General features: G+C 35.1%; 2 protein-coding genes across 4 annotated transcripts; both read left to right on the top strand.

Moving 5' to 3' along the window:
• The first annotated feature begins 1,391 nt into the window (after window positions 1-1,391).
• Window positions 1,392-3,973, top strand: LOC107602049 (WD repeat domain phosphoinositide-interacting protein 4). 2 transcript variants are annotated; one of them, XM_016294436.1, is made up of 8 exons: window positions 1,392-1,582; window positions 1,676-1,785; window positions 2,231-2,305; window positions 2,388-2,492; window positions 2,593-2,698; window positions 2,796-2,890; window positions 2,977-3,056; window positions 3,724-3,973. In XM_016294436.1, exons 2-8 carry the CDS (start codon window positions 1,737-1,739, stop codon window positions 3,937-3,939), a joined length of 726 nt encoding a protein of 241 aa, XP_016149922.1. In that variant the 5' UTR covers window positions 1,392-1,582; window positions 1,676-1,736; the 3' UTR covers window positions 3,940-3,973. The 2 variants fall into 2 exon arrangements, with proteins under 2 accessions (XP_016149922.1, XP_016149923.1); XM_016294437.1 differs by having other exon boundaries at window positions 1,399-1,485; window positions 1,650-1,785.
• Window positions 3,974-5,331: 1,358 nt separating this feature from the next.
• Window positions 5,332-10,826, top strand: LOC107602073 (ras-related protein Rab-7a-like). Of its 2 annotated transcripts, XM_016294476.1 has the most exons (6): window positions 5,332-5,542; window positions 6,189-6,261; window positions 6,362-6,488; window positions 8,180-8,398; window positions 9,680-9,808; window positions 9,877-10,826. In XM_016294476.1, exons 2-6 carry the CDS (start codon window positions 6,209-6,211, stop codon window positions 9,964-9,966), a joined length of 618 nt encoding a protein of 205 aa, XP_016149962.1. In that variant the 5' UTR covers window positions 5,332-5,542; window positions 6,189-6,208; the 3' UTR covers window positions 9,967-10,826. The 2 variants fall into 2 exon arrangements, with proteins under 2 accessions (XP_016149962.1, XP_016149963.1); XM_016294477.1 differs by lacking the exons at window positions 5,332-5,542; window positions 6,189-6,261; window positions 6,362-6,488 and adding an exon at window positions 7,073-7,195.
• Window positions 10,827-12,087: the final 1,261 nt, after the last annotated feature.

Raw genomic sequence — 12,087 nt, 5'->3', positions numbered from 1 at the left:
TCTTTGCGTGCACATTTGGGCGCATTATGCAAATATTTCCACATAGTGAGGTAGATATGTGGGGGCGTGGCAGAGTCTTAACTTTGATAAAGAATATCTCTTTGGTTTTGAGACTTTAGTCTTTGCAACTTCAGGGATCTTATCTATGCACAATCAGCTTGTAACACTCCAAAGAGAAAGGAAAACTTGAAATCACATCGTATGACCCCTTTAAGAGTTGAGGAGGCCGTCTTTAGTTACTTGCTGCCTCCTGTTGGACAGAAAAGATAATTACACCTGAATCAGTTTTAGTGCTTTCGCATTTGTAAATATATATATACCTTGGGATATTATTTCAGTATTATGATCCCATGCGATTTATTTATAGGCTATCGCTATTGTTGTCTTTATAAATTTTTTAGTTTGTTATTCATATGGAAAAATACTATAGTAATTTATAGTAAATACTGTAGTGTTTTTGAACCATACTATAGTAAAGTGTATTATACTGTATATATTATAGTATTTACAACACTTTTTAATTAATGCTACAGCATACTGTAGTATTAACTATAGTGAACTGATGAACTGTAATAAATACTTTAGCTATTATACTTTAGTTTTTACTACAGTAAACTGTAGTGTATTGTAGTATAATATAAAATATAAACTTAATACAGTATTAGGTAATTTGTTTAGCCTATATTACTATGTTGTTATATTACCACAGCAACTATAGAATTACCACAACAATTAATTCAAGTATTTTACTATAGTATGGTTCAAAAACACTATAGTATTTTCATGTGGGTTGTGAGGGTCAGTGTAATATGAGTGCCACTTGTAATATTTAACTAATTATCATGTCTACATTTTAAAAAAGTGTGATGAATCCACAGCATCTAGTCGTTTTAATGGCTTGGGTTTGCGCCATTTGCGAAAAAGTTGAGGCCTAAACGGGTTTTGTCAGGACGGTTTCTTTCTTTCTTTCTTTCTTTCTTTCTTTCTTTCTTTCATTCTGAAATCGACTGCCATAATATATGGAATTATTTTTTTATTTTTTTAAAACTTTTTTTTATTCAAGGAACAATAACACACAATAAAACAACATTAAAATAAGAAAAGAAAAAGATAGAAGGACAAATTACTACAAACAAAAACCATAATATATGGAATGATCTGCACAACATATAAAATCATATCCAGTAACCACAAACCACTGTGATTGGTCCATTTTAGCCAGCGCGGAGAAAAGTTACAAGTAACACGTGAAAAGGCATAATTAAGGCCTATCTCGAACCTGTTGAATTATACACCAATTCTGTGCCACTACTCCGCACATTTCGTTATCTTTTACCCATTTCTGTGAAAAAGCCTTTCTCCGTACTCTACTTTTGGTCTCCTCCTCTCCAGCAGGGGGAGTAGTGCTCCGTTCACAGTCCTGTGTTATCATAGAGGAAGAGAGCAGCGACGACAACAATAACAACAGCGTTTGGCAGCTGTGCGGTTAGTGCCTAATGTGAGCTACCAAATTAACATTAAACATTATAAAATCACTTTGATTTATTTGTTTAGCATCAGGGCAACACGTTGGATCTTAATGGTGAGTGAGATGCTATGACAACCTGATTATATTATAAAAGGAAGTTGTTTTTGTGTTGTAATGGCAGCTTTAATATGTTAAACCGATGATCAGAAATAGACCATAAAACTCCTGAAGATATCAGAAAAGCAGCACTGAACTCTTCTCTGGCATCATGGCCCAACAGAGAGGAGTCAACAGCCTTCAGTTCAACCAGGACCAGAGTGAGTCTTTAGAATAGTTCCCTTGAAAAACATCCTGCTATTTCATTACTAATGCTGCTAGGTTGATTATTTATTGTTTATATCATTTTAGAAAACTATTAGTGCCTTATTGCATTTAATATTGTCTCTTAGAGTTAACCAACTCTTTGCCACTAATAATTATTTACTAATAATGTGTGATTGATTGATTGATGGCCTTTTTTATTTGGACATCTAGACAGCTAATATGTGTATGATATAATTTCATGATTGCAAATGAGAAACAAAAAAAAGTCCATTATTGACAAGGCGGATTTCTGAACTGATTAAAGGGGATATAAAGCCAGTATTCTCAAATATTAAATAAAATATCATGAATATCATTGTCAGTCAGTATTAATGATGTACTAATGATGTTTTTTTTTTTACTGTATTCATTAGTTTTGAGTTTTCCCGTGTTATTTAGGTTGTTTCTGCTGTGCCATGGAAACAGGTGTTCGTATTTACAATGTGGAACCTTTAATGGAAAAGGGCCATTTAGGTAAGAGAAGTCTGTGTTTTTCTTTAAGAAAACATATTTGTAGAGTTGTCTGTGTTAGTTGTGTTGATTTGATTGATTATAGATCACGAGCAGGTGGGCAGCATTGCTCTGTGTTCAATGCTTCATCGATCAAACCTCTTGGCTGTGGTGGGAGGCGGCGTCAACCCCAAATTCTCTGAAATCTCAGGTACACTGGGAGTCTAAAGTGCACTTATATACTTAGATAATTTCAATTCAGACTTTAAATGAGCCATTCATTTTCCAATGTTTCATCTTATCTCTGGCAGTATTAATTTGGGATGATGCTCGGGAAGTGCGAGACCCTAAAGACAAATTAGTCCTTGAGTTCACATTCACCAAATCAGTGCTGGCTGTGCGCATGAGGCATGACAAGTAAGATCCTCAGCCATAAGACAGTAATGCTTCATCTTTACACTTAAAAATTCTGGTCGTATTAATAATGTCTCTTATTATATCTTTGTGCGTGAAGAATCATCATTGTCCTGAAAAACAGGATCTACGTGTATAGTTTTCCTGACAACCCAGTCAAGCTGTTTGAGTTTGACACTCGAGATAACCCGAAAGGTACTGTGAGCAATGCTTGCAATTTCATATAGTTTCATCAGAAAGAGGCTTGACTTTTATGTATTTCTGTGTTTTTGTGTTTGTAGGTTTGTGTGACCTGTGCCCTAGTTTGGAAAAGCAGTTGTTGGTTTTCCCTGGGCACAAATGTGGCAGCCTGCAGTTAGTGGTAAGACTTATGTGCAACTTGTTATAAAATATTACAGTAGTGAATTGAATTTTGCTTATTAAAGCTTGCAGTAATTTATTAAATGAATGACCCCATTTTTTACCCAAAAATGAAATATTGTAGTCAAAATGTAGATGTAGATGAGTTTGCTTCGTCATCAGAACAGATTTGGAGAAATTTATCATTAGTGAATTTATCAAATTTTATCATCAGTGAATGGGTGCCGTCAGAATGAGAGTTCAAACAGCTGTTAAAGACATCACAATTATCCACAAGTAATCCACACCACTCCAGTCCATCAATTAACATATTGTGACATGAAAAGCTGCATGTTTATAATAAATATATCTGTCATTAAGATGTTTTTAACCTCAACCCATTGCTTCTGTCTAAAATACGAGTCCTTTATCCATAATATTGCTTTCTCCAGTAAAAATGTGGACTCTTATTCTGACGACACCCATTCACTGCAGAGGATCAAATTGTAAGTGATGTAATGCTAAATCTCTCCAAATCTGTTCCGCTGAAGAAACAAACTCATCTACATCTTGGATGGCCTGAGGATGAGAGAATTTTCTTTTTTGTGTTTACTATTCCTTTAACGTATTTGTAGCAACGCTGCACTATGCAGTGTTATTATTTAACATTGTTCATGACTCTTTGACAGGACCTTTCCAACACCAAACCTGGCTCATCATCTGCTCCTTTCACTATCAACGCCCACCAGAGTGAAATCGCCTGTCTGGCACTGAACCAGCTTGGCAGTGTTGTTGCGTCTGCGTCCAGAAAAGGCACGCTGATCCGTCTGTTTGACACTACAACACGAGATAAGCTAGTGGAACTACGAAGAGGAACGGACCCTGCTACGCTCTACTGGTATTGAATTTGAGCTTCTTCTTTATCTAGATTCCAGCTCTGCTCACTTTGGACATTCTCTTAAATTCATGAGGTGCATCCTGGGATATTTTCTGAACAGTATTGAAGGAGTTCACATAGATACTGAACACCTGAATTCACTTAAACTATTAAAAAATTGTTTTACAAAACATTGATATGAAAACACTTTATTTGTGTATATCAGGGGCTCACAAACGTTTTTGTCAGCCGAACTACTTAGACGTAAAATATTTATTTGAAATATCCTCTGTAAATGCAAGTTAAAATTTCAATAATTTAAATACACATTTGCATGTTTATGGTTCTATGATGTCTGATCATGTTCATCTGGCATGCAAGAAAACCATAGATAAAATATTGATAATATCTTTTTTTAGATAGTGTTTTATTTATTTTAATTGTGTAATATATATATATATATAGTGTGTGTGTGTGTATATATATATACACATTTCAAATGTGTGTGTAGGGCTGCATAACTATTTGATTTAACAACATATTAAAATTATATTGCAATATTTTGTACAACTTCTAATATGATAAATCATAGGTTTTATCTATAACAAATCAACCTTTATATTTTATTTTACACTGTTATGTAACGAGAAAATATGATGACTAGGTTTTGATGCATACTACAGTTCAAAAGTTTGCAGTCGGTAAGATGTTTTTGGAAGAAGTCTGTTATGCTCACCAAGGTTGAATTTTTTTGATAAAAAAATGCAATTATGCAACAGTGTGGAGTGCGAGAGTCAATGAAAATGGAAAGGGTGACCTCTGATGGCTAGCAGACGGAAGTTCATGGACTGGATACATAACAGTTGTGAAACATTACAATTTATTAGAACTGTTAATCTGAAATAAATATTTTCTATTTTAATACATTTTTAAAATGTAATTTATTCCTGTGATGGCAAAACATTTCAATGTTGAAAACAGTTTCAAAATGTACGTGAAAAAAATGAAACGCAACCGCTGGGTCAAAACAACCCAATAGCTGGGTTTGTCCCTTTTTAAACCAGCATTTTTTAGAGTGTGTATTTATATACATAACATTTTGTAAATACACAAAATATTAATGAACAGTTCTGTCAGGCAATGTAATAAATAGGTTTATGTCAGTGGATATCACATCCACATACCACAGACTTGTACACTTTACGATAGATAGATAGATAGATAGATAGATAGATAGATAGATAGATAGATAGATAGATAGATAGAATTTATTATTATATAAAATATTGTGAGTTTTCAGTGCACAGGTCTACTTCCGTAACTTATAAAGTGATGGATGTTTTTTTTTATCTGATATAAACAACACGACAGAGATAGATGATACACGTTTGCATTTGCACTCGCATTCACGTTCACAGACATAAAGATAAACGCAAAACGAGGGAGTGCTTGAGGCTCATTATTACACACGGATGTGCTGAACTGTCCGTGACAACCATCCAAAAACACGCCACACGACCGAAAGAGCGCGTCCCGAGTCGGCCAGAGACGGTGGAGGTGTCGTGTTGGCTTGTATTTGTTGTATGACAGCAGAAGGTTGTTGAGCCGTAGCTGGGACTTCTCCTCAGAAAGTGAGTTTTTGGTCATGCTAACATGCTAGCTAGTCTTCGCGAACACAGCAGAAGTGACAATTGAAAACATACTGAAACATTTTATGACTGATACGCTCTAAAATAATAATAATCTAAGATTTCAACGTTTTAAGAGTATAAAACGTGATTATTTATATAAATAACGTGTAAAGGTGTTGAATTTACGGTTATGTTTGTGCTAGCTTTAACTAGCTTTTCATAGCCTTAGCACAAAACCTATATACTAAACTGATCATTTTAAAACATTAGATGGTTCTGTTGAATATTATTTTAATTTATATAAAAAAGTATTTTGAACTTTAACACGGACATTTTAAAAACTGACAGGACATTGGCAGCTGGTTAGCATTAATTGAAAGCTAACGTTGCACGACAACAAGTATCTTTCATTGTCAATAAATGTGAAGGATTCTGTTTTTCATTAATGATACGCTTTACATTACATACAGTATGGTAGATCTGACACTTTACCACATGGCTTGGCATCGTGCAACCTTCTCTTTTCAACATGTTTATGTGTGTTTGGCAATCACAGCCATTGCATGTCATTTGCAGAGGTTGCACACTAAATAACATAATAATTACATATGAAAGTGACCTCACAAATGATCTTACCGTTTTTTAGGCACAATTTAGCCCACAAGGATGGCTTCTCGTAAAAAAGTGCTTCTGAAGGTGATCATTCTCGGGGATTCTGGGTAAGTGTTGCCCTTCTGATCCAATGATGCCTGACAGTGTTATTTAATTCTTAAGATTATACAATAAAAAAGCAAGTTTTCTTGTATGTGTGTGCTGCAGAGTTGGGAAGACTTCTTTGATGAATCAATACGTCAATAAGAAGTTCAGCAATCAGTATAAAGCCACCATCGGTGCAGACTTTCTTACCAAGGAGATGATGGTGGATGACAGACTGGTGACAATGCAGGTATTTAGATGTGACAGATCATTTTTAGGAACCATTTTTGATTTAGCATATTATAAATAAATATATACATCAGGGTCACCATCGTAAATTAAAGCTAAACCCATTTAAAAAAGAAAGAAATGTCATGAAGTTGCCAAGACAGCATTTTTTAAATTTCCAATTAGTTTAACCTGTTAACCTGCTCCCCCCATTTTGGGACTCGCAGCTGAAAATGACCTACCTAATGTTAACAGTTCCTGAAAACTGTGTGCTGTATCTTTGGAAAGAAGACACTTTAGGCTTTACTATCCATCATCCAGAGTTAATCATGCTCGAAAAGTTATAGACACTGAAGTGCCTTGAAAAAAATTGTACCACACTGAATGTTTTTTTTTATTTCATATACAAATACATGAAATCAGTCCTTGAGCAATCCAGAAAAGTAATGGGTTGAAAGTCACATGTCTCATGAGTTTATATTTCAAATTTGAAGAAGATACCATGAAAAATTAGATTCCTGCAGCCAGATGCCTGACAGTGTTATTTAATTCTTAAGATTATACAATAAAAAAGCAAGTTTTCTTGTATGTGTGTGCTGCAGAGTTGGGAAGACTTCTTTGATGAATCAATACGTCAATAAGAAGTTCAGCAATCAGTATAAAGCCACCATCGGTGCAGACTTTCTTACCAAGGAGATGATGGTGGATGACAGACTGGTGACAATGCAGGTATTTAGATGTGACAGATCATTTTTAGGAACCATTTTTGATTTAGCATATTATAAATAAATATATACATCAGGGTCACCATCGTAAATTAAAGCTAAACTCATTTAAAAAAGAAAGAAATGTCATGAAGTTGCCAAGACAGCATTTTTTAAATTTCCAATTAGTTTAACCTGTTAACCTGCTCCTGACCTACCTAATGTTAACAGTTCCTGAAAACTGTGTGCTGTATCTTTGGAAAGAAGACACTTTAGGCTTTACTATCCATCATCCAGAGTTAATCATGCTCGAAAAGTTATAGACTCTGAAGTGCCTTGAAAAAAATTGTACCACACTGAATGTTTTTTTTTATTTCATATACAAATACATGAAATCAGTCCTTGAGCAATCCAGAAAAGTAATGGGTTGAAAGTCACATGTCTCATGAGTTTATATTTCAAATTTGAAGAAGATACCATGAAAAATTAGATTCCTGCAGCCATTTTTCTGAGACTATGTCTAGTCCCCCCCACCCCGTTTGAGGAAAAATAGCCACCAAATGTAAACAAAGGAATAACCATCCATATTACAACGTTATTGTTTCGTTGGACTAAAAGTGCTCTATGGGATGTTGTTCAGTGGACCCTTGCCTTTCTAACTAAACTGGGATTTACAGCAGTGGATGCGTTTATGACTCGTTATTGCGATGAATCTGGTATGCACTGCGTTTTTATTATGCATGTTTTGATGTGTACTGCGTACACAAATTTAGCAAATACATTCCTTATTAGCCTTCCATTGCAAAACAGCAATCTATCGTCGATGCTTGAGGCTTAGACCTTTAGAATGATATATAGCTTGTCAAGATTAATTATGTCTCTTTTCATTTAATCTATTAGTAAACATTGACACGTGCAAACAAAGAGCGTTCAGTGTGCCGCCGTCCAGGTGCGGGTTATCAGGTTAAATGCAAATGATGCAGCACTAATATTTTCATGGCCGTTTCAGATCTGGGACACGGCAGGACAGGAGCGTTTCCAGTCTTTGGGTGTGGCTTTTTACCGCGGAGCAGACTGCTGCGTGCTGGTGTATGACGTGACCGCACCGAACACCTTCAAAACCCTGGACAGCTGGAGGGACGAGTTCCTCATTCAGGCCAGCCCTCGAGACCCGGAGAACTTCCCCTTTGTAGTGCTCGGCAACAAAATCGACTTGGAGAACAGACAGGTCTGTCTTTACTCAGCCTCATAAAAATGTCATGTTTACATTTTGACATCAAATTCTCAGAGGAAAACCCTCAGTTAATTTCTACATCTCATCTACGTCTTCTTCTGTTGTTGTCTTATAATGATTATTGTACATGTAAACACTCCTATTGGAGGTACTGAATAGATAGATGGTTATGGTCAAACTGGTTTTATAAAATAGTATTGATTAGTGTTATTAAAATACTATTATAGCTTTTATTAATATTTTAATTCGTTTTTTAAAATTATATTTGTATATTAATATAATTGTATATATTCATTTTAGTTGAGGTTTTAGTAATTAAAATAGTGTTTTTGTCATTTTATTGTTTCTTTTCCCCTGAGGTCCACTTAAAATGTTACTTAAGTCATCTATAAATACTTTATACTACAAATTATTATATTAAGTATTTTTGTTTAATATTGTTAGTATGATTGAGATACTATTATAGTTTCTATTTTATTATATATTATAACCTTTTATTATAATATTTATATTTAATATTTAGTTGTTTTTTTACATTTTAATTTTAAAATTGTAATAATTGTTGTTTTTGTCATTTTTATTTTTGTTTTCCTAAAGTCCACTTACAACGTTAGTCAAGTTGTTTTTTACACTCTTATTTTTTATTTTAAATGTAAAATTTAACTATATTTGTGTATTTTTTTGTCATTTTGTTATTAGTTTTTTTTTTAAACTATCATGCGGCCCGCCACAATATCAAAACTGACCACCACAAATAGATTTTCCAAAAGGCTTTGACTTCGTTGAATAAATATGAGCACTGCACATTTCAAAATCAAAACGCAGCGCGGATGTTTTTATATCACTGTATCTCTGAAGGAAACCAATAAGCCCGTCTGATTTATGCAGCAAACATATTTTGCTTGTTATCAGTAATCATCTACTCTAGAGAGACTTTGCTGTTGTTATTGATTCTTTGTGGAAGTCTACCGGAAGTTACATTTGGGCCACAAATGTTGCACAAATGCGTGCATGCACCATAACGTTTATGCTGTTGCCATTGAAACGGTCTATATATTTTTATTAATTTTATTTCAGTTTTAATTATTTTTTTGTGTATCAAGTTACACTAAATGAAAACGTGAAGTTACGTTGGCAACTATCTGAAATAAAAAATCTTAACTTTTTATTTCAACCTACATTTTTTTTTTTTTTGTTAACAATATTGATTCTAAAATCTGATTGGATGAGCCACATATCAATTTACTGTATTGACCAATTGATCGCCTTGTGCAGGTGACAACGAAACGTGCCCAGGCGTGGTGTCAGAGCAAAAGCAATATCCCGTACTTTGAGACAAGTGCAAAAGAGGCCATCAACGTGGACCAAGCTTTCCAAACGATCGCTCGCAACGCCCTCAAACAGGTACGCGCCGTTTGACATGTCCAACAACAGCACCGCCACTCTGATACTAACGTCCGCCCATCTCACAGGAGTCTGAGGTGGAGACGTACGACTTCCCAGACCAGATTAAACTGAGAGATGACGGGCCCGTGTCCTCTGGTGACGGCTGCAGCTGCTGAGATGGGACGCTTGGAGACAGAGGGGACCAGAGGGGCAGAGGAGAGCCAGCGCAGGGCGGACCGATCCTGATGTGCAAAACATCCAGCATTCAGAAGAAAACTATTTCTTTCCAAACTTGTATGTAAAGAACTGTTAGGAATTTAAAGAAACTCCCTGCTACAGCATCACTTTTAATATAACTACCTTTAAGGATATTATTTCTATGAGAAAGAGATGAAACATGATAGTTATTTCTATTATTTACAAGTGATTTTTCTTTTTGGTGCTTGTTTTGTTCATTCCTTCATCCATGCAGATTATAGTCTTTCAGACTCGTCTCCTGCTTATATGTCTGTGCCTTTTACTTTTTTTTAGGATGTTGAAGCAGTCACACTTCCTTGAAATTCCTTTATTTTGCCAAACTTCATCGATTCTTTAACTAAAAACTAACACACACACACACACACACACACTCAGAATAAACAGCCTAACATGTCACAATATCAAATCTTCAGCAGAATTTAAGAGCTGCCAATGCTAGAAATAAATATTCAAAGTTTGTGCCTAAGGACGCCCACCTACACGGTACAGTCTTCGGTACAGGAAGGCTGGTGGTGTCAAATGAACGTTTTGGGGATCTGAGAGCTCACAAAGTAGTAAGTGCAATCATTTTAACCATGCAACACGATTCCTTTCGCTTCGAATGAAAGCGTTTCTCCAGTTTTAATGTAAGATCAATGATTAATTCCCGTCTTGACCTCATGCGGTTTAATTACTTGGTTTACAGTTTATTTTTATGTTTCTATGTTCATATAGTAGACATTTCTAACGGGCTCATCTCATTGACCAAATTATGGGTATGATGTAGGTCAAATAAAGGCACAAAATGTGAAGGAAAGCTGAAGTTGAAGAGTGAGTCCTGACAACCTTTGAATCCATGTGATTTTTTTAATGTCTTTATTTCTATCGACCAGAATTGTAGATGATTTTGATCAAAAACTCAGTGATGGCTGCCAATAGAAACACATCTGTCCCTCTTTTATAAGACAATTACCTTTCCTTGAACACTGTTAAATCATCTCTCGGTATTGTTTCATCAACAATGCTCCATTAATAAATCTTTATTCAAATGACAAAACACTGGATCTTGTGTGTTTTGGCTTCTGTTGCACTGATAAACTTCAAAGGAACAGTTCACCCAAAAATGAAATTTTCCTAAAACTCACCCTCAAGCCATCCAAGATGAGTTTGTTTGTTCATCAGAACAGATTTAATGTTCAAATGTAGCATTCCATCACTTGCTCACCTCCTTTGAATCCATGTGATTTTTTTAATGTCTTTATTTCTATCGACCAGAATTGTAGATGATTTTGATCAAAAACTCAGTGATGGCTGCCAATAGAAACACATCTGTCCCTCTTTTATAAGACAATTACCTTTCCTTGAACACTGTTAAATCATCTCTCGGTATTGTTTCATCAACAATGCTCCATTAATAAATCTTTATTCAAATGACAAAACACTGGATCTTGTGTGTTTTGGCTTCTGTTGCACTGATAAACTTCAAAGGAACAGTTCACCCAAAAATGAAATTTTCCTAAAACATTACTCACCCTCAAGCCATCCAAGATGAGTTTGTTTGTTCATCAGAACAGATTTAATGTTCAAATGTAGCATTCCATCACTTGCTCACCTATGGGTCCTTTGCAGTGAATGGGTGCCGTCAGAATGAGAGTCCAAACAGCTGATTAAAAACATCACAATAATCTAATTAACTGTCCCTGTTGTCCTCTTACATCAAAATTCACCAACATATTTCACCAACTGTTTTGGACTGTATTTGCTTGTAAACTGATCTGTTCATATCTCATTCATGATTCAGATGAAACAACTTTTTCACTGGAGAGAACCATATTATGGATATCTTAATTATGGATTAGGTTCTTACAAACACATTCACATTTCGTTAATTGATGGACTGGAGTGGTGTGGATTATTGAGATGTTTTTATCAGCTGTTTGGACTCTCATTCTGACGGCACCCATTCACTGCAGAGGATCCATTGGTGAGCAAGTGATGTAATGCTACATTTCTCCAAATCTGTTTCAACAAAGAAACAAACGTGTCTACATCTTGGACGG

The sequence above is a fragment of the Sinocyclocheilus grahami genome, unplaced genomic scaffold (assembly GCF_001515645.1).
Source record: "Sinocyclocheilus grahami isolate Dianchi unplaced genomic scaffold, SAMN03320097.WGS_v1.1 scaffold318.1, whole genome shotgun sequence".
In the NCBI taxonomy this organism is placed as follows: Eukaryota; Metazoa; Chordata; class Actinopteri; order Cypriniformes; family Cyprinidae; genus Sinocyclocheilus; species Sinocyclocheilus grahami.
The sequence above is the reverse complement of the archived record's forward strand: the minus strand, read 5'-3'. Positions and strand labels throughout refer to the sequence as shown.

What these genes read in the sequence shown, in the direction of transcription:
- LOC107602073 (XM_016294476.1), top strand. Translation starts at nt 6,209, where the DNA reads ATGGCTTCTCGTAAAAAAGTGCTTCTGAAGGTGATCATTCTCGGGGAT. An exon ending in ACAGACTGGTGACAATGCAG is followed by an intron (nt 6,489 to 8,179) that starts GTATTTAGATGT and finishes TGGCCGTTTCAG; the next exon opens with ATCTGGGACACGGCAGGACA. An exon ending in CTCGCAACGCCCTCAAACAG is followed by an intron (nt 9,809 to 9,876) that starts GTACGCGCCGTT and finishes CCCATCTCACAG; the next exon opens with GAGTCTGAGGTGGAGACGTA.
- LOC107602049 (XM_016294436.1), top strand. Translation starts at nt 1,737, where the DNA reads ATGGCCCAACAGAGAGGAGTCAACAGCCTTCAGTTCAACCAGGACCAG. An exon ending in AATGGAAAAGGGCCATTTAG is followed by an intron (nt 2,306 to 2,387) that starts GTAAGAGAAGTC and finishes GATTGATTATAG; the next exon opens with ATCACGAGCAGGTGGGCAGC. An exon ending in CAAATTCTCTGAAATCTCAG is followed by an intron (nt 2,493 to 2,592) that starts GTACACTGGGAG and finishes TATCTCTGGCAG; the next exon opens with TATTAATTTGGGATGATGCT.